At 41.0% G+C, this 27,219-nt stretch overlaps 3 protein-coding genes across 5 annotated transcripts in view; 2 read left to right on the top strand and 1 right to left on the bottom strand.

The window, feature by feature from the left end:
- The window catches only part of relt (RELT TNF receptor), a 28,949-nt gene extending 21,656 nt beyond the window's left edge, over nt 1–7,293 (top strand). For both annotated transcript variants that reach the window (XM_082502018.1, XM_082502017.1), the window contains exons 7-11: nt 1,586–1,666; nt 1,998–2,076; nt 3,514–3,897; nt 5,196–5,324; nt 5,544–7,293. In XM_082502018.1, coding sequence (XP_082358144.1) covers nt 1,586–1,666; nt 1,998–2,076; nt 3,514–3,897; nt 5,196–5,324; nt 5,544–5,547 — 677 coding nt within the window. In that variant the 3' untranslated portion in view covers nt 5,548–7,293. The remainder of the gene's footprint in view (nt 1–1,585; nt 1,667–1,997; nt 2,077–3,513; nt 3,898–5,195; nt 5,325–5,543) is intronic.
- Nucleotides 7,294–8,441: 1,148 nt separating this feature from the next.
- p2ry2.1 (purinergic receptor P2Y2, tandem duplicate 1) lies at nt 8,442–12,207 on the bottom strand. Its single transcript, XM_082502029.1, has 5 exons — nt 12,026–12,207; nt 10,544–10,897; nt 9,643–9,811; nt 9,054–9,399; nt 8,442–8,970 (listed from the first exon to the last, which is right to left on the bottom strand). The coding sequence occupies exons 2-5, from the start codon at nt 10,878–10,880 to the stop codon at nt 8,776–8,778; spliced, it is 1,047 nt and encodes a 348-aa protein (XP_082358155.1). The 5' UTR covers nt 10,881–10,897; nt 12,026–12,207; the 3' UTR covers nt 8,442–8,775.
- A 4,619-nt stretch (nt 12,208–16,826) lies between these two features.
- fchsd2 (FCH and double SH3 domains 2) overlaps nt 16,827–27,219 on the top strand; it is a 77,441-nt gene continuing 67,048 nt past the window's right edge. The window contains exons 1-2 of one of the 2 annotated variants that reach the window (XM_082502000.1): nt 16,827–17,207; nt 21,345–21,442. In XM_082502000.1, the coding sequence (XP_082358126.1) occupies nt 17,187–17,207; nt 21,345–21,442 (119 nt within the window). In that variant the 5' untranslated portion in view covers nt 16,827–17,186. The remainder of the gene's footprint in view (nt 17,208–21,344; nt 21,443–27,219) is intronic. The other variant, XM_082502001.1, reaches the window with a different exon arrangement.

The raw sequence follows: 27,219 nt of genomic DNA, 5'->3' as shown, positions 1-27,219 counted from the left end.
GAACAATCTCGTTAGGACATAAAGCAGATAACAGTGGTTCATGTATGAGGTCCTCAGTGATGATTAGCAGAAGACCTCATGCATGAGGAAGAATTCCAACTTCAATATAAGACCTCTAATCACCATCATTGCCACATTCGACTCATGCTTTAAGGGCTGATGATGCAGAAGAAGTTAGATACAGTAAGAGGCTGCATATAAAGCAATGACAGCTCTCTTCTTGTTATGTAACATTCATTGTCACAGTGCACTTACCTGTCTGCACACTGTAGTCCTGACTGGCCTAAGGTTAGAGGAACTTCTTACTCCAGCACTTTTTTCCATCATTCCATCTGAGAGGAAATACCCATGGGGGTAGCAAGGCCAAGCTTAGCTCGGCAGGGCTAAAATCAGATGCTGCGGTGGCAACTCTGACTATGCAGGACTGAGCACAGTTTGCTTCACTGGAGAATGCATCGACCTTAAAATCTGAGGGGGGAACAGAAAGGGCAAATGCAGGGTTGATGCTACAGTAGATGCAACTCTGCAGTTGCTCAAGCATGAGTGCACACAGGAAAAGGTAGAAGTGAGCTGTTGACCGTTAACACAGAACTGCTGCATTTACAGTAAACCTAGATGCAAACATAATTTTTTTTAATCATAAGCCTAAACTTATGATGATTATTAAGCAAATTGAGACTCGTGTGCTGCTGTGATGTACTGTAATTTATGTATTGAAGGCTTGTTATCCATTAGATCTGCCCCTGGTGAGAAGTTAGACTGTAATGCTATTCATTGTTCTAAAGAAAAAAAGACCAAAATGCTGACATGGGGGAAACGTTTAAACAGATAACTAATCAAAAAAAGAAACATTAAAAAAATGTAAAGTAGATACCAACCAGAACTACATAATGGACTAAAATGTGGAATACGGGTAAGGAAGCAGGGCACAGATGGAAGACAATCAGTGAATCGTAGACGTGGTAGGACAAAGACAAGAAGTAGAACAACCAATAAAGGCATAAGTAGAGGTAGAAGGTATTTCCACTATTAAACGTGAAACTTGATATCAGGCTGTGACTTTGTTGGAGTATTAAAGAGACGAGAACAACTGCCACCCCGTGAAACTGATGCTGTTATGCTCGCGTAGCAACAGGCACTGTGGAGACAGAGCTATTGTTACGGTCCAACAACAGCCTAATGCTGCTTATGCAAGAAAGACAGAAATACGCATGCACAGTCGCATTTGGCATCTATATTGTCACATTGTGCTCTTTAACACACACACATACGCATTGTCATCTGGTACTGTGGGCCTGGTACATCACACCCACACACACAGCTCAGCAGTGCTGAACAACGCATAACTGCTGAGTGAGCGAATCTCCCTCTCGCCCCTTTATCGTCATTGCTCTCCACTCAGCTGCCTCACTATGCTGTACTATTATGGGATGGTGAGTGGCAGGGGGCCATCTACATCCACCCGTATCAATCAGAGTGTCCCTTGAACAGTGTTAAAAGTGACAAGCAGTGCAATAAAAGCAGTACATACATAAACAATACTGGAAAATCTCTGTTTATTAACATTGCTTCTGCCTTACTTTAGGTAACACCTGTCCCTACATATCCGATGACCTGAATGAAGACACCATCAGTGTTCTGGTTCGCCTCATTACCGAGAAGAAAGGTAAATACTAACAGTGACATCGCATATAATTTGTGCATTTATTTAACAGATGGCAAGTAGCCTAAAAATTATAATAAACAGCAAATGAGAGTTTCAGCTTTGTCCGCAGCTTATTACTACTAAAGTGATAAATGGCCCAATTGGCCCAAGATATACACAGTAGCTTGGCTTTCCTCTCCAAGTTTCCTGCATCAATTACATCCACCTTATTTATGCACTTCTAATAAACTCCTGAATTACATTTTCACAGGCAGGAGGTGTTTAATTACTCTGATCTATAGTTTGAGTAGCTGGCATTATAGCTAAATGTGTATATGTGTGCTTGCTTCAGAAAATGCTGCTGCGCTGGAGGAACTGCTGCTGGAGTACGAGACCAAAGAGATGGCTATGAGCAAAGGCTCGTCAATCAAGTACGAGACCGCACGCGCGCACTTGCACAACCACAAATCATCACATGCATTTGCTCAGTCATGCTGCCCAAGGTCACACTTAACGAGATGGCAAAGGGGAAGTCTGGGAGAGAGAAAGAGAGGCGCTCGTCAAGAGAAAAGTGCGTGTGGGAGGGTGTATCGGCAGAAATGGGAGCAGTGCAGATACATTTTCATACGCTTGCACTGAGCATGGAGACCTAAACTTGAATTTATAGGGCTATAAGTCCACATGCTACTCTCATGTTAATATTCCAGTAGTTCAGTCTGGACATTATTAGTTTCATTTAAGCTCTTTAACTAAAACAAATGCTAAAACATTCACTTAGGAGCGCACATTATTGTGACTGTGTCGGCTACATTTCCTCAGGAGCCTGATAACTGGGAGTGGCTCACTCACTCGCCGAGGCTTGAAACCAGCTGCTAACACAGTTTACAGCCGTCTAGTCATGAGTCTGTCACACAGCTTCAAGCCACGCATTTGATATGACTGAGTGCATTTTATGGTAAGAACCTGAGGTTGTAACATAAGCCAAAATTGCTCAAGTTCCCAGAGTTTAATCGATGAGGCTCGAGAGAATGCCACTTTATAACAGTCTGCACTGCAGGGCTTTGATTATTGCTTCGACAGTGATGCCACATTTACCCCAATCATAATTTGTCACCTGTAAACCCCACGAAAGACTAAATTAATGATGTGATGACATGATGAGCATTAGATCTAATTTATTTCAGTGCAGACGTTTCTGGGGCCTGTGGCTGTGCACTGCTGCTCAGTGGTTCTGTCACATGTGATCTTTAGATGCCAGAACATTCTCTCTCTCTCACACACACACACACACACACACACACACACACACACACACACACACACACAGATATATACAGACTGTTCTGGAAAGCTTTCAGATCGGTATCTGGATGCGTGTGGTGGGAGGTTTTGCACAGGTTATTTGGGTTCACTGTAGCTCTCCCATACAGCGCTCGTCTCTTTTGCTCTGCCTTCCCCTGCAAAAAATAAAAAGTGAACAATGAAAAGACACACAAACCAACAAGCTCTGTACCAACAGATGAAAACTTTAGATTTGAGTTGCTAAATGATTTTATATTGACACAGAGCAGTGATCGCTGCTGTGATTGGACATATTTATTTATTTTGTGCCACATTCTAGCAGTGATTGTGTCCAGGACCAATATTAGGGATGTGCCAGTACCATGCTAGGATATTCTGGAAAGCTTAGTACAGTTTAGTATTATAACCAACACTTTTCTTACCATCACTAGTCTAAATGGCCTTTTTACAATCCTTCTGTAGATTATTTTGTGGTATTTGGATGTAACCTCCACTTACGATTTGTCTAAACTGAATATGTCAACATCAGTTTTTAGTTTTTAATAAATCTAATTTTCCTCCCCCAGGTTCCCGATGCTGTCTCCCTTATCCCAATTCCGCTCCCTTCCCAGGCTCTGCCCTCATCAGTCTCACCACCACACCATCTCCGGCCTCTCTGGCCTGGCCCCCAGACATGGTTACCGCTGCACCCGTTGCGCCCAGAAAAAATGGCCCCCTGTTCTCATTCCACCCCTGGATTCTCTCAAAGATCCCCTGAAGCCCCCCCAGAGTCTCATCCTGCCCTCCCTGGACACATCCTCCGACCAGCAGAAGAGCCCCCTGCTGGGTGGAGAGTGCGTGAATACACACCATACACAAGCCGCTGTGCCAAAAACTGTACAGGAGAAGATGGAAGGAAGTGAAGTGAAGGAGAAAAAGGAAGGAGAGCTCACAGTATTGTCTGTAGGAAGGTACGTGCACTTTATAACACTTTACTAAATACATGTAGCTGGGTGCTGTTCACAGGCTTCACTTTGACATAGTTAAACTTTCCTGTAGCATTTAAATTTTTGTTTGCTGTTACTGAAAGTACCCAGCATCACTGACAATAATAGTATTGCTGGTTTTTACTGAGGTCATGGATTTGAATTGTATACCACCACCTATACAGTTGCACCAGCAAAAATAAATGAGCTCTCACTTGTTACATCACAGCGGCGATTTTCCAGGGTCGGTGTAATCGAGTGGCGTGAAGGAGGTGGAGAGGACTCAGAGGCAGGCAGGGTTGTGAAAGAGGAGCCTTTATTGTCAGAAAACAAAGTTCAAACAACAGGACAAGTTAACACGGAAGATATCTTGACTGAGGACACAGGAAAAGGCAGGACTATAGGTACACACAGGGGACTGATTGCACAACAGGACGCAGAGCACAGGGATTCAATCAGCAGTGGGTGAAAACAATGAAGGTGGGCTGGAAAATCACAGAAAGTAACCATGACGATGCACAAGAGAAACACACTTAAATACACTTAAAAAGGCACGAAGACTAATTATGCAGTTGATTAGTCCAAAAAAATGAACCCCTACCTCCTTTTTCTAACTACTTTTCTTTGACCTGCATGGAACGCATCAAGAGGTGAAGGGAAGGTATCAAGGAGAATTTATGAGGACAGAGGAGAAGAGAAGGGCAGTGCTCAGAAAATCCAACTGCACTTACATTAGACTCCTTAACAATGGGATGTCTGTGGTTTTTTGAATTACAATGGACTAAAAAAGAAGGCACCTTTGAATTCATCCCAAAATGTTCTCACTGTGTTATTCCATTTTTTGCTGGAGAGATGTTCCAGTGTAACTTCAGAGGCTTTCCTACATTCACAATTTATCCAGTTCTGGGTGTTTGTGGTTTGGGTTGAGGAAGGTGAGGGGGAGCCTATCTCAGTTGATCCCAAGTAAAAATTGAATTAACTGGAGACAAAGTCAGAGAGTCAAGGCTGAGACGGTTTGAACATGTGCACAGGAGTGATAGTGGATATATGGCAGGAGGAAAAGAGGAAGACTACAGAGAAGAATCAGGGATTTAGTAAAGGAGGAGATGGTGTGACAATTCTGCTGTTTAAATTTGAGAACACCTGTGTGCACCTTTGTACTGTGTTCACTAACATTTACATAACACACAGGAGGACACAGGTACTAACGCGCAGACAAGGCAATGTCATAATAGGGTTGTTTTCTGAATGTAATAATGGTTATGTTATATGTTGATTCACAGATTTCAAGTTGCTCAGATCCCGGAGCAGAAGCCATGCACAGTGGAGACCAAGAGAGCATCCCAGGAGCAAAGGAACTCCTTCTTCGGTGGGAAGTCCTTCTCCTTGTCTTCCTCATCTGGCATCCGGAGGTAGGAACTCCAAACACAGCAAGAAGTTTTGGCCTCTCTTTCTATCCATGCTGTTTCTTTCTGTTTCATTTCCTCTGTGCACTGCCAGCACTTGAAGACTGTACTGACCAGCGACTGATGTAGTCTTGACAATTGGTTAGATTTAGTCAAATCAAATTGAGATTTATTTAAAATGACAAAAATATCATAATTAATTTTGTTTTTCATTCATGTTTGCAGGTGAAGGGACGATATTGCTACCTCGCTGAAGATGACCTCATTCACCGGCGACGGCTTGACCCGCTGACACCAAGGGTGTTTTATTTAGTTGACTGACACCGATAAACCACAACCACCTGCTGCTGGAAGTAGTTGTTTCTAATAATGCAATAATAGGAATATAACTGTATTTATTATTACATAGGCAGGTTATTGTATTTTAGACGTATCGGATGCCGCATCAGAGGCACCACAGCTACATCCGAACAGAAACGGGTCGCGAGACATGCAAGGACAGAGCGGTTAACAATAACTGACACTAGAAAGAGGGAAGCGTGTATTATACACAAATGCACTCCCGGACTTTTTTTTTTTTTAAAAAGGAGTGCTTCCATTTAAAAAAAAGAAAAAACAAAACAACAAAAATAATAATAATTTATAAGAATGCACCATAAAAAACAGAAAATCTCCGCCTATCAGCCTGTGGTTTGCAACATCAATGAGCATATGAGTTTTTTAGCACCACAGTTGGCTAATAAGCCAAATAAAAATAAGAAATCTGGATCATTTGACACTTCATTATTTAAAAAAAGGTATGTTTTAATTTTATTTTAATGTTATATGTTTAAATAATTAAATATAAGTAATTTTGCTGACACCAAAACTGAGGAGGTTTCAGACCTCACTTGCTCACTCAGTTAAAACCTTTTAGAGTAAAAAATACAACCAAATAAAAATGGCGAGATTTACATTTTCGGGATGTACCGATTTTTCTTTAAGAGGGGCACCTCAGGCTATATCGGAGCATTTTTAATGACGCCGCAGCCCATTGGCTCATTCCCAGCTGCTGTCGTCATTAGAGTGAAAGAGTAGTTACAGGGGTGGGTCTCGCTTTTGTAGAAGAAAACATGTAAATAAACATGTACATATGTAAATATGGGTGGGTTTAGACAAACATGGCGTTTTGTAATTTTAAAGTATGCATGAGGTGATACGTTAGATCCCTTATAATGGGAAAGACAACTGCACTGCACCAGCGAGTGACATTTGTGATTTATCATTTTAAAAAAAGGAAAAAGTTAGAAAAAAACCCAGCAAATGCTACCACACTACCATGCATAAGCCCGAAGGCTGAAGTGCAGCATAAGTTTAACATGATATTTGTTATTTTTCTATCATTTGGGTGCAACATCTCAGTGCTTTTTCCTTCAGCTGTTACAGTTTCCTCTTCTATTCATGAAAACACTCTATAGCTATGCAATCTTCAAAATTCAAAGAAACCACTTCTATAAACAGACACACACAGACACACACGCACATATTTATTTATTTTTTTTATTTTATAGTTTAATTCAATAAACCCACCAGTGGCTGCAGAGAATTAGCGGTTTAAATGCCTCAGTCATGCGAGCTCAGTTGGCTTTAGTTTACATCCTCCTGGGTTTTCAAGCGTGTACTATAATGATAGAGGCTTTTTTTAACTGCTCATTTTCATATTTTCTTATTATGTTGTGACAAGGAATATGACAGTATGTCTGGAGGGAAGGGTATTTATTGACTGCGTTACATGTTTTCTTTTGATTTGTTTTTAGTAACTTTCTCACTCAGACTACAGTTATCATGAAACGTATTCAAGCTGAAGTGTTGCTGAAAAGAGGGAAGGATTTAAATATTCATCTCATCAGCTTGCATGCATTTATATAATATTGCAGTTTTTTCCCTGTATGATGTTTTTACTTTTAAAATAAAGAGGTATTTTAAATGCTATCTGGTTTGGTGTTGCACTGCTGTGTGGCTTTGTGGTGTCTGGAGTTGGTGAGTATGTGAGACTTGAGATTTGTGTGAGGCTAGATTATAAAATGGCAAAATATTTGATGGGATTGCTTGAACCATGATGAACTTGTGGGGGGTTGTCACCCCCTAGTGGTTCACTGTAGATTAAAGGGATACTTGAGTCTGTACTGTTGTACGTTACTATAAATTCCCTTCTTTTCCTATGGCTCCTTGATTTAAAAAATTATGGACACACATGGATTTAAATTAGAAGAAAAACATCCATCCATCCATCCATCCATCTTGCCCTATCCCAGCTGCCATAGGCCGAAAGGTGGGGTTAATCCTCGACAGGTTGCCAGTTACCACATTTTAAAAATGTCTTCTTCTTTACTACATGATTTTTACATCCTTCACATTTGTGACATGTGTTTTTCTCCGGGACATCGAGAACAAGCCTTAAATTTGCAGTGAGGTTGACCCTTGCAGGGAACACACGCATTCCTGTCTTTCATGTCAGAACAACGCTCACAGTAGAAAACCTATTAGTTCTTATACAAACATCAGGTGCTGGAAATTACTCATAAAATCAATTCTCTAAGCACACAGCTGTGATACGCCACGTAGTTTTCTATTTTCATAAATACACTATCTTTATACCCTATACATCCAAAGGCATTTAATGCATTAAGTCAGAAATCAAATACAATATAGACATTTATTTCTAATCTTCAGTCATCATAAATCTCCTTTGTCCTGATTTGCAGTATTTTAACAATAAAACGAAACTTCAGGTTTTTCCCTTTAATTTGCTCTCACTAGGATTCTTAGCAAAAAGAAAACAAAAAATAGTATCTATAACAAAATATCTGTCTTGAAGTAAAATTAACATCTCAGAAGTGTTGCACCTGCTAAACTAACGACTGGTGCAAATTTAAGATTGAAAAGTGCTCTCTTGAAGAGATCTCATCTGTCATGCAATACTGTGTGTCTATGTAGGTTTTGAACCATCCAGGTGGCAGTAGCTTTGAGTACTTCTTTTTAGGTTCTTCTGTTCAAAAAAACTAATGGGAAGTCCCACTGGTGCTGTCACTTTGGTGGTGGTCCTGAGAGTCATTAACCTTCCTGCAATCATGTTTAATTCAATTCAACTTAAGTGAATATTATTTATATTGAACTAAAACAACAGTTGCCTCGAAGTGCTTTATATTTTAAGGTAAAAACTCTACATTAAAACACACAAAACAACAACAACAATAAAATGACCCACATGGGAAGAAAAAACTTCCTTTTAACAGGAAGAAAACCTCAGAGCAGCGCCAGGCTCTGGGAGGGGCGGCTATCTGCCCCGACCAGTTGGGGGTGAGGGGAGGGAGACAGGACGAAAAACACAGTGTGGAAGAGAGTGGTAGATAAACATGCGAGTCTTTAACAGTCTGTTACTCTTACACAAGCCCAGGTGGCAAACAGTCACATGGTGTTAGTGTTGTGCTGTCAAGTTTTGGATTCCACTGTTTGCTTTTGGTGGCGGCAGTTTGCGCTTCTTAGTGAGATTGCTGCGGGCATCCTGCCCTGCCAGGAAGTAAAGGATGGGGTCCACGCAGCTGTTGGCACTGGCCAAAGGTCGTGTAATCTTGTAGGCCACACTGGAGGCTTCCACCAAGCTGCAGCTGATCTGGTGAATGGATGCAAATGTCATTCAGCGATCTTTTAGAGTCATCATAACATGTTTATTATTAAAGAAGTGCTTGTCCTCACCTGTGCTGGATTCACCTGCCTCATGTATCTAAAAAAGTAGTAAAGACTCCTGGTGAGGTGGAAAGGGAGGAAACACAGCATGAACGCTGCCAGCACGATGATGATCATCTTTACTGACTTCTGTTTGGACCTCTGGGCTGTTAAGCCTCCTCTTTCCTCTTCGGTTCTTGCTCCAGACCCCCAGCCAGTATCTAGAAGCTTTCTCACCATCAGGCCGTAGCAAACCATCACCACCATGAAGGGTAAGACGAACATGAGCACTGATACGACTGAGCTGTACACCAGGAAGTCATCGAAAAGCTCTGGACTGGTGGTGTCGTGGCAGATTCGCTCGGTGTTCACGTCCCTTACAGAGCAGATAACAGATTGCATTTGTTTCGGATCTTTAAACGGCACTCCCCCTGTCTGGCACTCAACCTGAGTAAAAGCTTGGCTGTTCTTTTAAGTGTGTCCCATTAGGGTCACCTAAGATAAGCACAGTACAAAACTGGTGTGCCACAAAAGTCGATAGTCCACACTTAAATGCAATTAGAGACACTTTCACAAAATAAACGAAGACAGAGAAATAAAGTTACAAACATTTAATCACCTAGTTCTTGAAAAGTAGAGAATAGGAGCCTGGCAGAATAACACACAGGCCCACACTGCCACAGACACCAGCCGGGCCTGGCGGACGCTGACCCAGTTGAGGGAGCGGACCGGATAGCAGATACCAACGAACCGATGCAGGCTGATGCAGGACAGGAACAGGATGGAACCTGTCAGAGAGGGAAAAATGAATGCTTAGCATGCCTTTTTCATAGACTAATAATTATTAGTATTACTGTGTAATTCTTTGTATTAACTAATAGATCATAAAAAAACAAAACAAAACAAAAAAATTGTAACCTGTGGTTTGCACCTTGTTTGTAAACCCTCAGTGTTTATGTTCATGAAGGCGTCTCTTGCGTGTATAATGATATTCCTACCACTTAAGGCATTTTTTTTTGACTTGGTTAGATGATGTGAAGTTGATTTTCTTAACAATGGAAATAATTCTGTGATCATCCACTCAGTTATTCATTTGGCTTCGCTGAGCTGACGACTGCATTTGGGCCCTCCTAAAGCTTTGTGTTTCTCTCTTATTTATTTCGGGTTTATTTGGGTTTTTCAGCCCAATATTGGCCTCTCTGAATTGCACTGACATCTAAGATTATGATGTAAACCTATAAAATACATCAAGGGAACGGCCCTCCCTCAGCCATGAGACTGCTCATCTGAATTAAAGCTGAAAGTCTCCACACACACACACACACACACACACACACACACACACACACACACACACACACACACACACACTGTATTTCACACCTTATTGCATCATACTGCACTGACAAATAATGCATACTGTATTGCAGCATATTATCTTGCAAAGCTGTTGCTCTACAATAAGTCAAGCTCAGCTTTTGTACTGCGCTGTGTGAGTTTGTAGCTTTCCACAACTGTACCGTATAAATTGGCATAAAACAGGAAGCGTATAAGCTTGCAGAAGGGTTCGCTGAACGGCCAGTCGTTCTTGTCGGCGTAGTAGTAGATGAGGAATGGCAGCGTGAAGATGTACAGGGTGTCACACACTGTCAGGTTGAACATATAAATGGTCGAGGGCTTCCAGCGCTTGGTGTGGAACACAATCACATACAACGCAGTGGTGTTCAGCGCTAGGCCAATCACAAACACCAGGGTGTAGCTGACAGGGAGGAGGATATATTTAAAATCATCATTGAACTGACAGTAGCTGGCACTGAAATTGGTTTGGTTGGTCTTGTTGTTGTCAACGCTGGCCATCTTGATGCTGAGAAGACCTGAGGGGAAAATTGTAGAAAGGAATGAATTAGTTATCTATCTATCTATCTATCTATCTATCTATCTATCTATCTATCTATCTATCTATCTATCTATCTATCTATCTATCTATCTATCTATCTATCTATCTATCTATCTATCTATCTATCTATCGAGAAAAAAACTATTAGGCACAAAGGACAAAGAAAATGGTTGTGATTAGAAGGATATGACATCAGTTAAAGAGGCCCTGAATCATTTGCTTTGGCGTGCTTCAACATATCATGCCATACCAAGTATAGGCAAATAGCCAATTGTGATTGCACAATCAAATTAATATAATCCAGCTTGACTCACTTCATTTCTGTAAAATGCACAAGGACATTTCACAGACATTAGTTGTTGCTTTCTTTAATTGTGGGTGAAAGAAGAGAAGGAGCTACTTAAAACCATAACTGATAATTAGACTCTCCTGAAGCTTTTTTTTCCATTCAAAAATATGAATCTCTGTGTAAGCGGTGGCTCTTAAACAGACAGTACAGTTCCTCCACCTGGCCTAAACAACACCGGGACACCTCTGAATAACATATCAGCGATGCAGTTTCAAAGTTTATTTCAGACACTGATTCACCAACTTATGTACCAACAACTTTTTTAGAAAATATCTGGTGCAGCTGTGGCCCATGGCGGATTAAAAAAAAGCATGTTTTGTTTGGGCATGACAAAGTTGTCTAACCCTCCAGCTGCAAGCGGCAGAAACAGAGGAATAACTTTTTAACTCAAACCAGATTCAGCTTGGAGAGTTTCAGTGGCGTGAGCTGAACATTGCTGGCTCACACAAACTCGGGCCATTTTTCCGTTTATTTGACAAGCCCAAGTTCAGCCATGCAATACAATGGACAGAAAGAGCCTGAAGAAACAACATGCAACCTTATTAAATTCTCAGCTCACCGAGGAGTTAACCTGCAGCAGACCTTCCACCCCCTTCCTCTTTCTGATGTTGTTTTGCTCTCTCTGAACCTTTCGTTCTTCTCTCCTTTACTCTTCTAAACAGCCCTGTGTTAAATTTAATCGGTAACAGACCCGAGCGTCCATATTTGTAGTTCCTAAGTTTTTGTGCATGCCATACCAAGTTGAGAAGAACTTACCTCTTCGGCAATAAATTCCTTTCTGCTATTTTCTGGTAAAACAGCCGTTCACAAATATCCCCCCCCCAAACAAACCCCAAACCCTAAAAAACATATAGCTTATGAAGTAAGTCACACTGTATGGGTGCTATTATCCTGACTATCCTGTCCAAAGTATCCTCACATTGTTGTTTGTGGTTGAATGTGTTCCTGGGAGACTGGAGGCAGTGAAAAAGTTGTGAAGACGTATGACTGTTTGACGAGTTGCGGCGTGTCCACAGTGAGCAAGCGTCTGGGGCCTGAGGCTAATATGTTACATATATTCAGTAAAACCAACAGACACCTCGAACTGGTTAAATATTTATGTTTCTCACTTTGGTAAACCTAGAAAGATATATATTTGAATTACTCTTAGTATTATTAAAATAAGAAGACAGTTTTTTTTAGCATGAAAAAAGGCCTTAAATCATCTTTTATTATTAGAGTAAGAAATTTGTAAAAATGTAAGCCTGTAAACTGATGACAACAGTAATAATAATAATAATCATCTTTATTTATAGATATAAGCTGCACTAGTAAAAGTATTTAGTTCACCAACAACTAAATGGGCATTTTGCTTAACATGCCACCCCCACCCCACCCCCCAAATTCCTTAGGAGAAGACATCAGAGGTGTGTCCAGAGGGAGGGTATGAGGTGGCACAAGCCTCAATCAGATTTGCCCTCACACCTAAGGCCTGATTTAGACTCCTGTGTGGAATCTTTGCAGAGACCACAACATAACCTACTTAAATGACAGACATTGTTGCTGGCGTACGTGCTTGTGCTGGTCCACTACGTGTTAAGTACCTTTTGGTCATGCCCCAGTGTTTTATATGGAGTTCCAGCCAATAGAAACAAATCATTTGAACTTATTTGAAAATTCCCTCGGGTCAGTTTTGATAGTATCAGCAATCACCCTCTATGAGTTTGATGATAATTGTGGGTCCTTGATAATGTGACTGTTATTCTTTTACTGGTAAATTCAAAAACTGTGGAGGAAAAGTAGCCAGAAATGCACATGGGAAGTTGGCCATACTGAGGCTGAGTACAATAGTTCTGGGTTACGTTGATCTGACGTGTAGTTGAACTTATTCACTCGAAATTATTGCTTTTTTCTTTCCCGTGCTATTGTTTTCTGAAGTTTTGGTTAGGCTACTTGTTAGTGGCTCCATAGTGTCTGGGTTTACACATTTGCCTAACAAGTGAACGATCACTGTCTCAGTACCAGGAGGACACAAAAATCCCTTTCAGGGTTGTGTCAGGACATTTATCTGGTGTGAAAATCTGCCAAATCAAATATACAGAGCTGCTTCAGTTAGTTGGGCCATGCTATTAAAAAAGGTGTGTATGCCTATTTCTTCAATCATTTTCAATGAAGCTGCCAGTGTGCAAACAAAAGTGCCCACTCCTTTGTCACTTTCCTGAATTAATTATTATAAATATGTAACAATTAACTAATAATGATCATGTAGCAAAGGGCATAAAACGTATTTCTCTCACACGCCACAATAATGGTTGTTAACCTGTGAAACTAACGATTTTTTGGATTTTGCATTAACAACAAGGGCTGTGGGCTGTGATGAAATGCACGCTGCTGAGCTTTGTTCTAATCTTAACTTTAGTTTAAGATTTAGGCGGTACACCACAGGGGGGCCAGCACACTGTATGCACACTTAAACACCAGTGGGAGCCACTCAGTAGAATAAAATTCCCCTGTTAACACACTGATTTCTTGTTTTCTTGTTTTATGGGCACAGACACATAACAATCTCTTACCTCGGTAAGGCCAAAGGAATGTATGTGCAGAAGCCAAATTATAAAATAAATCACAGATGAAAACAATCCTTGCAGGATCCTAACACAAAAATTACGATTCATAAGTGGGTGGCAGCCATTTTCCTCTGTTCCGCTGTCAAAAGGTTAGGTGTGAACATGAATGCGATTCCTCCGAGTGCGCGAATGTGTGTGAGAGTGTGTAGAAATATACGAGTGTGATAGGTGAGGAAGTGTGCTTAATGCCTCACCTGCTCCAGAAACTTTGTAAATGAATGATTACCTGTACCTTAACCTTGAACATAACACGTAGGAGGCAAGAAGTAAAACGCTCAATTCCTCTGAGCTAGTTTGTCTTTTCCTCTGTCTTCCAAGCCAGCGGGATGTTCTCGCGCTTCACTCAAGCTTAATTCATAACAGCAAAGGGAACCCAAAAGTTCAGAGACGCCATTTATCCTGTTTCTCCTGCTTGAAGAGTGTGAAAACTTTCCTTCTTTCTTGGTTAATAAGATCTATCATATCAGAGCAAATATGACCCGTCCTTTGGGCCGATGTCTTTGATATGCTCTCGTCAGCAAACCCTCTTCTTGCCCACTTGACATTTTACCAACCTCACATGGTGAAGCTGTTCAAACAGGTCATTTACACCTCTGGGCTGTGTTGTTCTCGGGATAGTTAACAACTCTTTAACCTCTGGCTGTGTCCCCTTCACAATTTAAACAGGCTGTTATCCACCCTCTTTTTCAAAAGCCCAATGCTGGCCCTTCAAAAAGGCCTTTTAGCACTACACTTCTAGGACTGCTGAAGGTAGTCAACTGCTGAAAAACAATTTGGATAAATTCAGTTTGATTCACTCTACTGAAACAGCTGTTTGTAGAGTTTCAAATTATATTTTAAAACATGGAGATGGAGGTGAAGTTCTGATAGGTCTGTCTGCTGCCTCTGACATGGTTGATCTGGGTATCTTCTGAGATAAGGCGGTATCTTCTGCCGCCTTATCTCGCGGTGTTACCTAAAGCTTGGGTAACACCTTTATATTTTATTCTATTGCACACATCTCATACATGCCATTCAAACCCCAGAATGTAAACAAATAAAACCATCTGTTCTTCAGAACAATCAGTTGTCACACACACAAAAAACCCTGACACTCTTATGTGTGCCCCTAACAACATTAACTCTATTAATCTTCAGTACTCCATGAGAGATCCTGGTGTTCCTTTTAGAGGAGGGTTCAGTTTTGATGAGCATGTCTTGTTAAAACTTGTTTTTTTAAATCATCTGCAGAACATTGCTCTTTAAAAATATACCGTGTCTCAGTGTGAAATGGAAATGACTATACACGCTTTTGTGTCATCGCGTCCTCGATCACCCATTATTCATTATTCATTCGCCTGAGTAAATCATCTCTGTGTTGCTTCCAGCAGGTCCAGAATACAAAGCTTCTCACCAGGTCCTATAAAAGCCCACATGTGACGCTGATTTTATCCCATTTAGACTTGTTCCACATAAACTTTAAGGTTCAATTTAAGATTTCTGTGATCCTTGGCTATATGCTTCCTGGTGAATTAATACATCTATACATGACTACTGGGTCTCTGAGGTCAGCTGATTAGTGGTTGTTGGTGGTATCTACAGTAGGTCTAGGTACAAAAGTACAAAAGGAGACTTTGCTTTAAAGTTGTGGCTCCCAAGTTGTGGAACTGGCTTCCAGTGGACTAAGATCTGTGGACACTGTTGATGGCATTAAAAAGGAAGCATAAGACCGACCTGCGTAGACTTGCTTTTATTTAGTTTTACCTATTTATTCCATTAATCACTGTATCTTTTTTTTTATGGGAAGCTTACTTACTTTCCCAAAAGCTGGACAACTACACAGTTTGACAGGGGTGTGAGCAGAGTGACATGCAATATTGCTTCATGGTGAAGATTTTTGGGTGATTTCTAGTCTCATGTTGCAGAGGCCACCCTGAAAAATAAAGCTAACACAGCTGGCTGGAAGAAGTGATTCAAATGTGTGTCCAAGTACTTACAACCGTTTACAACCTGATCCCAGAAGAACAATGGTTCTTCATGTAAAGCTAAAGTTTATGATTTTTTTAATTAAATCTTCAAATTATTTTCTGAATTAATTGATTAATTGTGTAAAAAATGTCCAGCCCAGTTCCCCACTATCTTAAAATGACGTCTTGTTTTGTATGAAAAGCGGTCCATGACCCGAGATATAAACTGTGTTATAACGGAAGACCCAGAAATGCAGCAGATTCCTGCATTTGGCCGATTTTTAACCACGAGCAATGACGCCTAATAAAAGCATATGCTACGGGCTGCATGCATGCATTCATACTTGCGGGTGCTGTGATACCAGCTGCAGCTGATGCCAACCCTTGACAAGACTTTTATCACCGTTCCCCAGGAGCAATGAACCCAGTGACCCTATTTTACTCTGTCTGCCCCCTGATTTTCTATAGATTTTTTGACGTGCGCCATAATCTACATAATAATAGTGAGTAATCGTGTGGATTAGACGCTTTTTAGGACTCCCTAGCCAAGAAATAATAGGTCATATGCAAAAACGTTTTAAATAACTTGTATATGTAATTTGTCTATTTATTTATTTGAAACAAAATCCCGTTTTTATTCCTACTCCACCATTGATTGAATGCGGTTTCTTGTTGCTATGCAGGTCTGCGGGACTCTGCCTCCTGCGCTTCCCCCTATAAGCAAGCTGGAGCGGCTGTAAAAAAAACAATGAATAAATAAATAAAACATTTAAAAATCTTTTTTTCCGACTTATATGCTTTAAGACAACTTTACTTATATTTTACCGCCAGCACAGGGCGAGAACGAGCAAACAAAAAGATTATCTCTTCCCGTCCTGATGGCCGTCTTTCATTAATGAGGCACGGGCGCTGTCCTGCTCTTCCCCGCACGGTGGAGCCCTTGAGCTGAGTTGCTGATGGGGTTCCCCGTTAATATCTTCCTCATCCCTTCCCTCTGCTTTTTCTTCTCCGCCTGTTTGCCTCCCCCTCTCCTGCTCACAAGAGTACAGTAACACACCAGTCCTGTCGTAGTGGCAGCAGCCGACACAAGCGTGTCCGGTCTCTCCTCGTAGCTCCAGTTTCTGCTCTGCATATAAACTAGCCATTTATCATCAGTCATGGCCGCCGGAGTACAAATTTAACTCCCGTCTTTCCTCCCTGTGGTTCGGAGGGGAGGCTTTTTTCTTTCTTTTTGTTGGTGTTTGTTTCAGGAAGCAAGAGGGGGGGAAAAACATAGAAATATTAGTGCCACACACTGATTTGGATATCCTCTCGGAATTACAATACATCTCACAAGGGAAATACCATTCATGTCAATACTTCAACATGCAGCCGCCGCCGAGGAAGGTGAGTCCGTTATGTTTTTAGTAGGGCTGTGCAGACAATGACAGGCAGATAACAGTGTTGTAAGCTCACGGTTGGACAGCCACGACAAAAAGCTTCCGGTAAAAATAAATAAATAAATACAAAAAAATAAATAAATAAAGGCTAAATTAAAGGGGAGGTCGGAAAGACCCTCGCTAGCCAACATTAGCAAGGACGGCTAGCTGGGTTAGTTGTGAACGTTATTAATGTGCATCTGTCCAGCCGCTGCAGCAGCGTGACCCTCACACGTCAAATAACGTTAGCTAGAAAGCGCTAGGTGGGCTACCGTGAGGCACAAAGCACGACTAAACGGGATTCAGGGGGAGAGACGTGCAGCAGGAATAGGAATAACTTCAAATATGAGCAGTGCTTTTAGCGTTGTGGCCAGTGAGGTGGTTGTTTTTGTTAAAATGTGGACGCTGTGGAAATATGACAACAACCCGCAACCCCCCCTCCACTCCACTCTACTCCACTCTCCTGCCCCAGACAGCACAACAAAAGATTTCGTCTTTTGTGATGATGTCTCAGAGAAAGACCTTCATCAGTCCGTGCAGGGGTCACTGAAGGCAGAGCTGACAAAAAGCCGAGCATACCGAGGAAGGCGTGCAGCCAGAGCCACGCTGACTTACTGGTTCTGTATGGGCTGAGAAAGGACGCCTAAAGCGTGCTGTGCAGTGTGTTTGTGTGTATACACATGAGGGTGTGATGAAGTTTCTGGTCCACTGCTTTCTGTCTGTGTGTGTGTGTCCTCCTGAAATAGATGCACAAGAGCCAATTTCCCCACTGTGAAGCTCCGCATCAGATTTCTCTTAATTACCACGTATTCCCTCTGTGCCACTTACACCCTGCGTTTACACACACACACACACACACACACACACACACACACACACACACACACACACACACACACACACACACACACACACACACTGTGGCCTCGGACATGCCATATCATGCCTTTAAACCACACACTTGTGCAGGTCTTCGCCTGACTGAGGCTGTACACACTGCTTTCCTGAACCTCCTGTTAAAATTTTTCCAGAATAAAAGCATAATTTACAAATAAATGAATAAAAAATACTCGTGAGTTACCCACTGGCAATAGCGCCGCTACCCTCAGTGTGCACTCAGCCCACAGCATCTCTGCTAGACTGTTGGATGCTAATAATTTCTCTCCCAGTGCGGCACATACAGCCCCTTAAGTGTTCTGTCTGTGTCTCAGCACATCTGCTAACAAACATGGAGTCATTTCGGCTCTCTTTTATTCGCCTTATGTGGCTTAAATTAAAGAGGCCTGACAAAGGCAATGCAGTGTCTGCCTATCTAGCTTTAAATCCATAGGTTCGAGAGTGGGTGTGGACGCTGAGGAAGTGTCTCTGTTTTGTGGATTTAAAGAATTGGTTAGAACTGGGCAAATTTAGCTGAGCCTGTGAAATTTCAGGCTACACAAGTGTTTTGCAGATGCTTGATTTTGGGGTGAACTTGAACTCTTTAAATTGACATTAACTGCATCAACGGATGGCATTGAATCTTAAGTTTAATTAGTGAAAGCATCTTTGCATCTTTAGACTGGATACATATCAGACAGGGTGTGTGTGTATTGGTATACATGCTTCATTACTGGGGTGAATCTGACATCCTCACATGTGCTTGAAGGTATGTTTGATTTGGCGGAGATCCTATGCCGGATGCCCTTCCTGACACAACCCTCCCCTTTTATCTTCTGCCTTATTTTAAGGCAGAAGGAAATAGGAAGACCACCGAGAAGGTTAATGGTTGTAGTGGAGGGGGATGCAGCCAAAAGACAAACAATTTAAACTCCTCTTGATATTGTTATCTCACAGTCGGGGATGTTTACGCCATATCTCTTCCTCTTTCCATTTTTGTTATTCATAATTTTCACATTTGCCCTTATTTGACATCTTCTTTTTCATTTTGTAACCCCCGCCCCATCTCTCTATCTCTCTGTCACCATTCCCCTCCTCTCGCCATCCTCTGGGGTTGCCACTGAGTGATAGAAGGTGAAATCAAGTGAAGAAATTTTGCCCTGATTGTAATGAACCACTCCCTCCTTATCTTCAAAGGCACAGCACATGAAAGAAAGGAGCTGTGCTGTGTTTGTGTGTTGGTGTGTGTGCCAGTGTAGTGTGTGTGGCATGTTGTTGATTGTTTTGTCTAGAACAGTCGTGAATTTGCCCACTGTTACTCTGGTGAATAGCCGATGGAATTCACCCGACAATGCACAATGACCTTCACAGCGACTCTGTTGGCAGGAGATGTGTGTGTTTGTGTCTGTGTGTCTGTGTGCATGTCTCTTTTAGCATAAGATGTGTGAAGGAGCCTGGCCACTAAATTGAATTTGATGCACACAGCATCTTTACTAAACACTGCAGTTATGGGGGATGTTAAGAGTATTCTCAGTCACCTCTAACTGCAAAAAATCCCCATACCTGCCTCACTGAAGGTCTCACAAAACCCTGACGCCGACTTTTACATTGATGGGTCATGAGTGGGAGTGTATACAGTATATGTATGTGCTACTTACAGGTTACTTTAGAGTAGGACAGTTGATGGGCAGCTAGAGAATATAGTGCTTTTCAGTATACATCATTTTGAAATCAGTGTCACTCATATTTATTTTTGGCTAATGAAGGCTTCATGGCTTAGATTCAACAAGGTGCTGGAAACATTCCTCAGAGATTTTGGTCCACATGACATGACAGTGTCACACAGTTGCTGCAAAGTTGTCAGCTGCGCATCCACCACATCCCAAAGGTTCTCTATTGGATTGAAATCTGGTGACTATGGACGGCATTTGAGTACAGTGAACTCATTGTTATGTTCAAGAAGGCAGATTGAGATGATTTGAGCTTGTGACATGGTGTGTTAGCCTACTTGAAACAGCTGTTAGACGATTGGTACACTGGTCATAAAGGGATGGACTTGGTCAGCAACAATACTCAGGTTTGCAGTGCTTCTTTAAACAATTCTCATTTTGTACTAAGGGGCCAAAAATGTGCCAAGAAAATATCCTCCACACCATTAGACCACCAGCCTGAACTCCTTATACAAGGCAAGATGGATATATGCTTTCATGTTGTTTGTGAGGGAACAGTTTTTCCAACCTTCTGTTGTTGAACTTTGGTGAGCCTGCGCAAAATGTATCCCCAGTTTTCTGTTCATAGCTGACAGGAGTGGCACCTGCTGTGGTCAAGGTTGTTGCTTGTTCACAGATGCTCTTCTGCAGACCTTGGTTTTAACGAGTGGTTATTTGAGTTACAGCTGGAAGCTGTCTTGTTATTCTCCTCTGACCTCTGCCATCAACAAGGCAGACCGTTCTCTGTAAACCATAGAGAGGGTTGTTTGGGAAAATCCCAGCAGGTCAGCAGTTTCTGAAACACTTAGACTAACCTGTCCGGCACCAAAAGGATCTTTATTCCCCATTCTGCTGCTTGGTTTGAACTTCAGCTGGTCGTCTTGACCATGTATGCTTGTCTAAATGCACTGAGTTGCTGATGTGATCGACTAGTTATTTGCAGTAACAAGCAACTGACCAGGTTTACCCAATGAGGTGGCTGGTGAGGGCATATTTGTCCAGTTGTCCAAACAATTCTTAGTTTTTTGATTGAAACAAGTTACGTTAAAATATCACAAATTTTTAAAAGCAAATCTTTCTTTCTTTAAACAGTTTAATAGATCAGCAGATTATCTAAAAACACAAAATGAAATGCGCTCATGTTAAAAGATGTTTCTGTATTCAGTCTGTTACTTTGGGCAATTTCATGCAGCATTTAATCTAACGAAGGGTCAATGAGATGGAAATATTATGGATTGATATGGATCATTTATTGTTAACGTGCATTTATAACTTACAGCCAGGTAGAAGCTTTCGTCATTCAATGAACCCTTTTACAACCAGGAAAAGACAGCCATTTATGTCCTCTGCATTGGCCAAAATCACATCTAGGTTAATATGTAGTTACTGTTTTAATATATTGATATGTGAGGACTGATGATTTGTTGAAAGTTGGGCTTCATAGAGATCAATAACATGCCTGTGGAGCTGATGGATGAATAAATAACACATTTAATAACATGTCTTTTTGTTTCATCCAGGTCAAAGTGACACAGGAGCTGAAAAACACTCACACAGAGCAGATGACAAGACTGCACTTTAAACACCAGACCGAATGTGACCTGCTTGAGGACATGAGGTATGAACACGTTTCCGAGTCACAAAGTTGTCTGTAGCATGAAGCAAGTGCGCTTAACAAATGGCAGATGACTTGAAATCTAGTCGTCGCTGCACAGCACGCTCACACGGACACAGCCGGAGAAAAGGAAAAAGGAGTGAGGGAGAAGAGAAAGAGGACGTGGACTGTCATATTCCAGTTTTTTGACAAGCAGAGAGGGTCAGGAGGATGACAAAGGAATTTCCTGCAGCCCGCTTCCTGCTTTCCAAGTGTTTCTTTCTTTCTTTTTTCTTTCTCACTTTCACCTTTTCCATATTCTCTCTGCAAAAACTCTCTGCAGTCTCTTCCCTCACTTTAATTTCTCTCTGTCGCTTTTCCTCCGATTATCATTTTGTCTGTCTCCATATATCCTCTTCAACTTAGCTCAGCCCTGTTTACTCGTGACATATGTGAGCTGGCAGTTTTCCCTTTTTGGATTAGGGAATAGGAGGAAGCCCTGGCTCCTTCACGTGCTCTCGTTTTCTGTGTTGACTAAGCATTGATTATTTATGACAGCGAACTCTCATACTCTCTGTGTCTATGCTCCCATCCCGGTCTTTTGCTCTGTTTCTCATTTTCACACTTTCTCTGCCTGTTTTCTCTCCGAGACCTCCCTCCCCCCCTCTTTCCCTCCCTTTTTTCTCCCTCTTTCACTCTTGGGGGCAGCTCCAGCTGTTTGAGAACAGATTGGCTTGTTGCTGCTGGGTTTTGGAAAGCGAACAAGGCTCTGGTCTCACTTGTGGGAGCGCGGGAGAGCCAGTTAAGCATATGCAACCACGATGTGTTAGTTGTTTCAGTCGGTGAGGGATGAAGGTATGTGCCACTGGGTAAAAGGTTCCCAAATTGGCTTTGTCATCCTCGTCACTGAAAGATGCTGCCTGCAGTGTTTTCTCTCCATGTTGCTCTAGCCTTTAATGTTTTGTAATTATTTTTGATGACACATTCTCATGGTGGCAAAATCAGGAGCAGTGGGGTGGTGCAATGATTAGGGAAATTGGCTTGCGATTGGGAGTCCTGGGCTTAAGCCCCTGCAGCCACATGCATCTGCTTAGTCGATGTGTCCTTGAGCGAACCACTGTGGTCCCAGTCTTTTGGCTTTAGCCGATTTTGAAAGATTATTATAAAAGAGCAGAAGGGCTATCTGAATTTCACACCAGCAGCATAGTGTGATGAACGTATCCATTTCGTCAACCGACTTCAGCTCCCATTATGTTTGTCCGAACCAGCAGCCTAGTACCACAGGTGCTGAAAGGACAGCAGTTGGCTAAATTGCGAGTTGTCTTCTGACAGGACTGAATCGCTCTATAGAGAAAATGTTTTTCAAGAAATAGTTTATGTGAAAGCGGAAATTGTTTATTTCTGTTATGCTTTTGCATCTTCTGGGTTGAAACCAACCATTAGAGCTGACATGTTCTGTCTAATATTGTTTGTTTCATGTTGGATGACGACACTGCACATACACCACCTCTCGTTGAGTAAATTAATAAAAACTTAATATAAACTCATTTGAAAAATAAAATAAATACATCCAAGTACCTTAATGAAGCATTTAGACAAACAACTTCATACAGCCTGTAAATGAACAAAAAAGTTAGGAATAACATATGCAGGGTGGCTAATATTACCTAGTATGGGCTCTGGGTCCAAATGCTATCCCGTAATTGAAGAGTTGGCATCCTTTACTATCAAAAGAGACATTTTCAAGCAATTTTTAATCTGAAAATTTGTGGTGGGGCTGCAAAACATATTTGAGCCTTACAATGAAGGTAACACAGCCTTTTAAATATGAATTAGCCTGTCAACATTACTAATAGGGTGTAAATAATTAATCCTTTAACACAAGTAATGGCTTTTTAGTGGGCTGCAGTTGCATTTTTGTTACAATATCATGTTTTTGTTACAAAACTCTGGAATGAAGTTTGTTTAAATTGTTTCCTTTTTTAAATCAGTTTTTTATTACAAAGAAAAAGGATCATTTGTGAAGCAGAGGAAGAGTATATCTTTTTGTATTTACTTTGCAAAGAGTAGTTATGAAGCTTTGCAGGCCACTGTGTTCCTGTGCAGATTAAATTAAAAGTAGCCTACTTTGAGAAGAGCTGTAACATCCAAAGCCTAATAGCTTTGAAGATATTAAAAAAAAAGATCAGGTTCAATTTTATTTTGTCTAAAGTCCAGCTGCAGATTAAGTAGTACCAGTAAGCCAGCAGTGTTGGTGGTAAATGCAATTAGGTTCGTCCATGGACCGTTTATGTGTATATATCCATCCTAAGGTTCAGCAAAGTAAGCTATGATGCAGGTTATTTAAGCATAAAAAGGACTATATAGGCAGCACATTTATACAAATGGAAAAAGGAGCTGCATGTCTCTCTGGAGCTGCAGTTTGAGACTGCTGCACTAGTTAATACTAGTTAATAGAGAAAAAAGAAAAAGACTTAATGCAATAAATTGAAAACAGCTTCTTTTCCTTAACTTTACGGAATTTTAATTGAGGTGTTTTGTTGCATTTCAAGAAAGTGTATGAACAGTCTCATCCTATGAAGCCTTAGAAAACCAGAGAATAACATCTGTGCTTATCCTTTTTGACTCTTTAACCTCTTTGACTTGCTTTCAGTCTCATCAACATGATTTCATTAATCTCCACTGTTTCTTTGAGGAATGACCCAGCCTTTAAGCATCACTGTAACAGAGAATAGTGTTATAATCTTTTTTCCTGTTCACTTTTTACCTGAGAGATCTGTAAACATTACAGCTCTCACCAGGCTTCCAGGCAAAGCTCCATATGGCTCATCAGCATAAGCAACGCTGGGCACATGGCTCATTAACATATTATTACATATGCACATTACCAAAGATATTCTTCAGCCTATATTTACACACATCCGTGTGACAATAAATGTGCTTTTAGCAAATGATCTAACAGAACAGACCCTCAGTTAGACTGTATTTCAAGGCAAATGTGCTTTTCTGTTGTTGCTTAAATCTGACATCTTTTCTTTGGTTGTAGCTATGACCCATTGACTGATTTTCACATGCTGGTTTTTCCTTTTAATTTATTTGATTCTTTATCTAAGATTAATAATATTTCTCCCTGATTGTGTGTATTTGTGAGGCAAGAGTTAATTCTGATGTCAGCATGTCAAGTGGGTGCAGGGAGGACCATCGCACTGGGCTTTTGTGCTAGTTGTGGTGACCGCCAAAGGGTTGTTTGCGATGCCCAACTCTAACACGCCAACCATTGTACTATAATACACAAAGTCTCACTCTGTTTGTTTTCCTGGAAACTCCTCCTAGATGATCACAAGTTGTGGTGTACTCGTACAGGCCCCTGATGGTTCTTATATCAGGTGTTATGAGATAATCGTGTTGCCTAGCCAGTGAGTTTATGCACACCTGTAATACCTTGTAAAAGGAGTGCAATTTTAATATCACAACAGTAACTTCTCAGTTAAAGTCACAAAACTTTTTCGTGATGTTTTGTGATGCTTTTATGTTGCCCAGCAACCACCTAACAATGACACGAAAAAGGTCAGTGCAGTTTCATACTTTAGACATCTGTTTCTCCAATTAATAGATCAGTATTATAACTGTCAACACATTTGCTAAATACGTTCTCAATATAATTTCTGCAGTTATTATTTTCTGCTCTATTTTTTACTTAAAAAAAACCAAATCAAATACCAAAGCAGCTGTTTGCAGCTTTCAGGACTACAGATTCTTTTTTTGGGCGGTGGCAGGACATCCCACACTCAGAGCAATCCTTGGGATGCACTCAAAGATCTTGAGTGATTCCCAAGGGAAGAAGCAGGTAGGAACATGCCCCATATCTACACTGGGACAGAATGCAGACTTAATATCTACAGTTGATGCTTGCAAACAGTCACTAGACTACAGTAGAAAGCTAATCAATTGACGAACATGCTTTGTGCTGTCCTTGTAAAAGTGCATGCGTGACCTCTGGAAACTGACTCTGATTCAGCTAGTCCTTTCCTGAGATGGTGTCACCATGACTAGTTATGACTAAATAGTTTCCATATACAGTATTTTTAAAAGATGGACCCTACAGGAGAGCAATGACAAAAACATTCATGGTTGACAGACACATTTCTAGTATGAAGCACACATTAGGTTTTAACACTTAAATCCCAAAAGCAGCTCTGAGGTTATTTACCCTAATTAATCCACAGACTGGCTTTAATCAAAGCGCTCAGTCACACACACATGCACACGCATATACAAGTTTATATCTACTGTGTCTCCTGCCTGTGTGTCAGCTGTACAAGGTATGAGAGGAATGATAACGGGAAAAAATGGAGGAAAGATGAAAGAGAAAGGACCGTGTATTTCATCCTCTGGGAGTGCATTTCAGCTAGTCTAATGTTAGGAAGGACAAGAGAACGGGAGAGAGGAGAAAATGATGACGAGTTGGTGGATTCAGGGAGTCAACTTGGTGTCCTCAATCCAGCTAAATCCCCTATACCCTTATGTCTCCCTTAATAGCTACAAACGCATCATCCTGCGCTGACCATAGAAATACTCTCATACAGTGTGCTGTGCTCATTATCATTTGGCCATGCATTAGCTATTGTCTGTTAGTTTAGATCAGTGAACAATGTGCTATATATACTTTACTGTGCAGCTTCATTTTGCTGTAAGGTAACTCTTCGACAGGCTGTGATGTTGTTTAGAATAAATGCAGAATGTTGCAGACAGAGTGCCCTGTGGAGACTTTATAAAGAGCAATATTAATTGTGGAGATGTTGCGACATTAATGATAAAATAAATGATAAAAATAGCAGCCTGGAAGCTGATGCTCGGACTAGATTGCTGGACTGGATGTGATTTACCCCCCATGTCTGTCCTTTGCATGATTCACTGGGATAAATGAAATTTGTGTTTCATGCAAATTAATTGACCAAATCCTAGGAATTATCTGCAAATATCATTAAAACCTAATGGCTCTCCTTGCTGAGTAGCTAGATGAAACTGTCTGATTTGAACCCAAAAGTGCCACCAAGAGTTCTCATTAATGCTTTTCATTGCAGCCTCCATAATGAAGGAAGATGGGGAACAGAATATCAAGGCCTTGTTGCATTAAAAAACTAAAAAAAACCCAGACTCACACACAAATGAATGCAAGGCTGATTCACACCCTGATAATGTAATTAGGTGTAGGTACATCTGTACTCGACAAAATAACACTGCAGACTGAATCATAAGAGGACCCTGGATAATACTTGGGGTTGAAATGACAAAATATTGGTTACAAGGTTATTTCTGTATTAAAATAAGGTGATCCTGCAACAGTGGCTCAACCTTACCATTATGTTTTTATGTAATAATATAATAAAGTTCAGTGTCACAGCCTAAGCAGCTAAAGCAACCATTTGTTCTGTGGTGGAGTCAGAGGATTTTTAAAGATTTGCAATATTTTGTCCTTTGGAAAAATAACCCGATGAACAATAAAGTTCTCAGCAGCTAAATATAATCCATTCCATCTCTGTTGTAGACCTATGTCTTTCAACTTGTGGCCTTCGTTCGTGTAAGTGTTTCTGGCATTTTGAATTGTTCATTTTGTTTTTTCCCCCCCCTGAAGTAGGTAAAGATTTTTTTTATGAATATCTACTCTTTATCTTTATTTTCTTCTTTTTATTATTTTTTCATTCTTCTTCTTTTAAGGTTGTAGTTCTTTTGTACTTTAGAATTATTAGAATTAAATCAAAGTGCAACTGTGAATTACTCTAGGGCCCTCTCTTTTCCAA

Source organism: Aulonocara stuartgranti (genome assembly GCF_965226115.1).
Source record: "Aulonocara stuartgranti genome assembly, chromosome: 14".
Classification (NCBI taxonomy): Eukaryota; Metazoa; Chordata; class Actinopteri; order Cichliformes; family Cichlidae; genus Aulonocara; species Aulonocara stuartgranti.
Note: the sequence above shows the minus strand (reverse complement) of the source record. Positions and strands in the feature narration are given on the sequence as shown.

Coding starts and splice junctions, on each gene's coding strand:
- p2ry2.1 (XM_082502029.1), bottom strand. CDS start 10,880: ATGGCCAGCGTTGACAACAACAAGACCAACCAAACCAATTTCAGTGCC. Junction 9,812..10,543: donor GTTTTATGCCAATTTATACG/GTACAGTTGTGG, acceptor CCTCTCTGACAG/GTTCCATCCTGTTCCTGTCC. Junction 9,400..9,642: donor CTCTACTTTTCAAGAACTAG/GTGATTAAATGT, acceptor CTGCTCTGTAAG/GGACGTGAACACCGAGCGAA.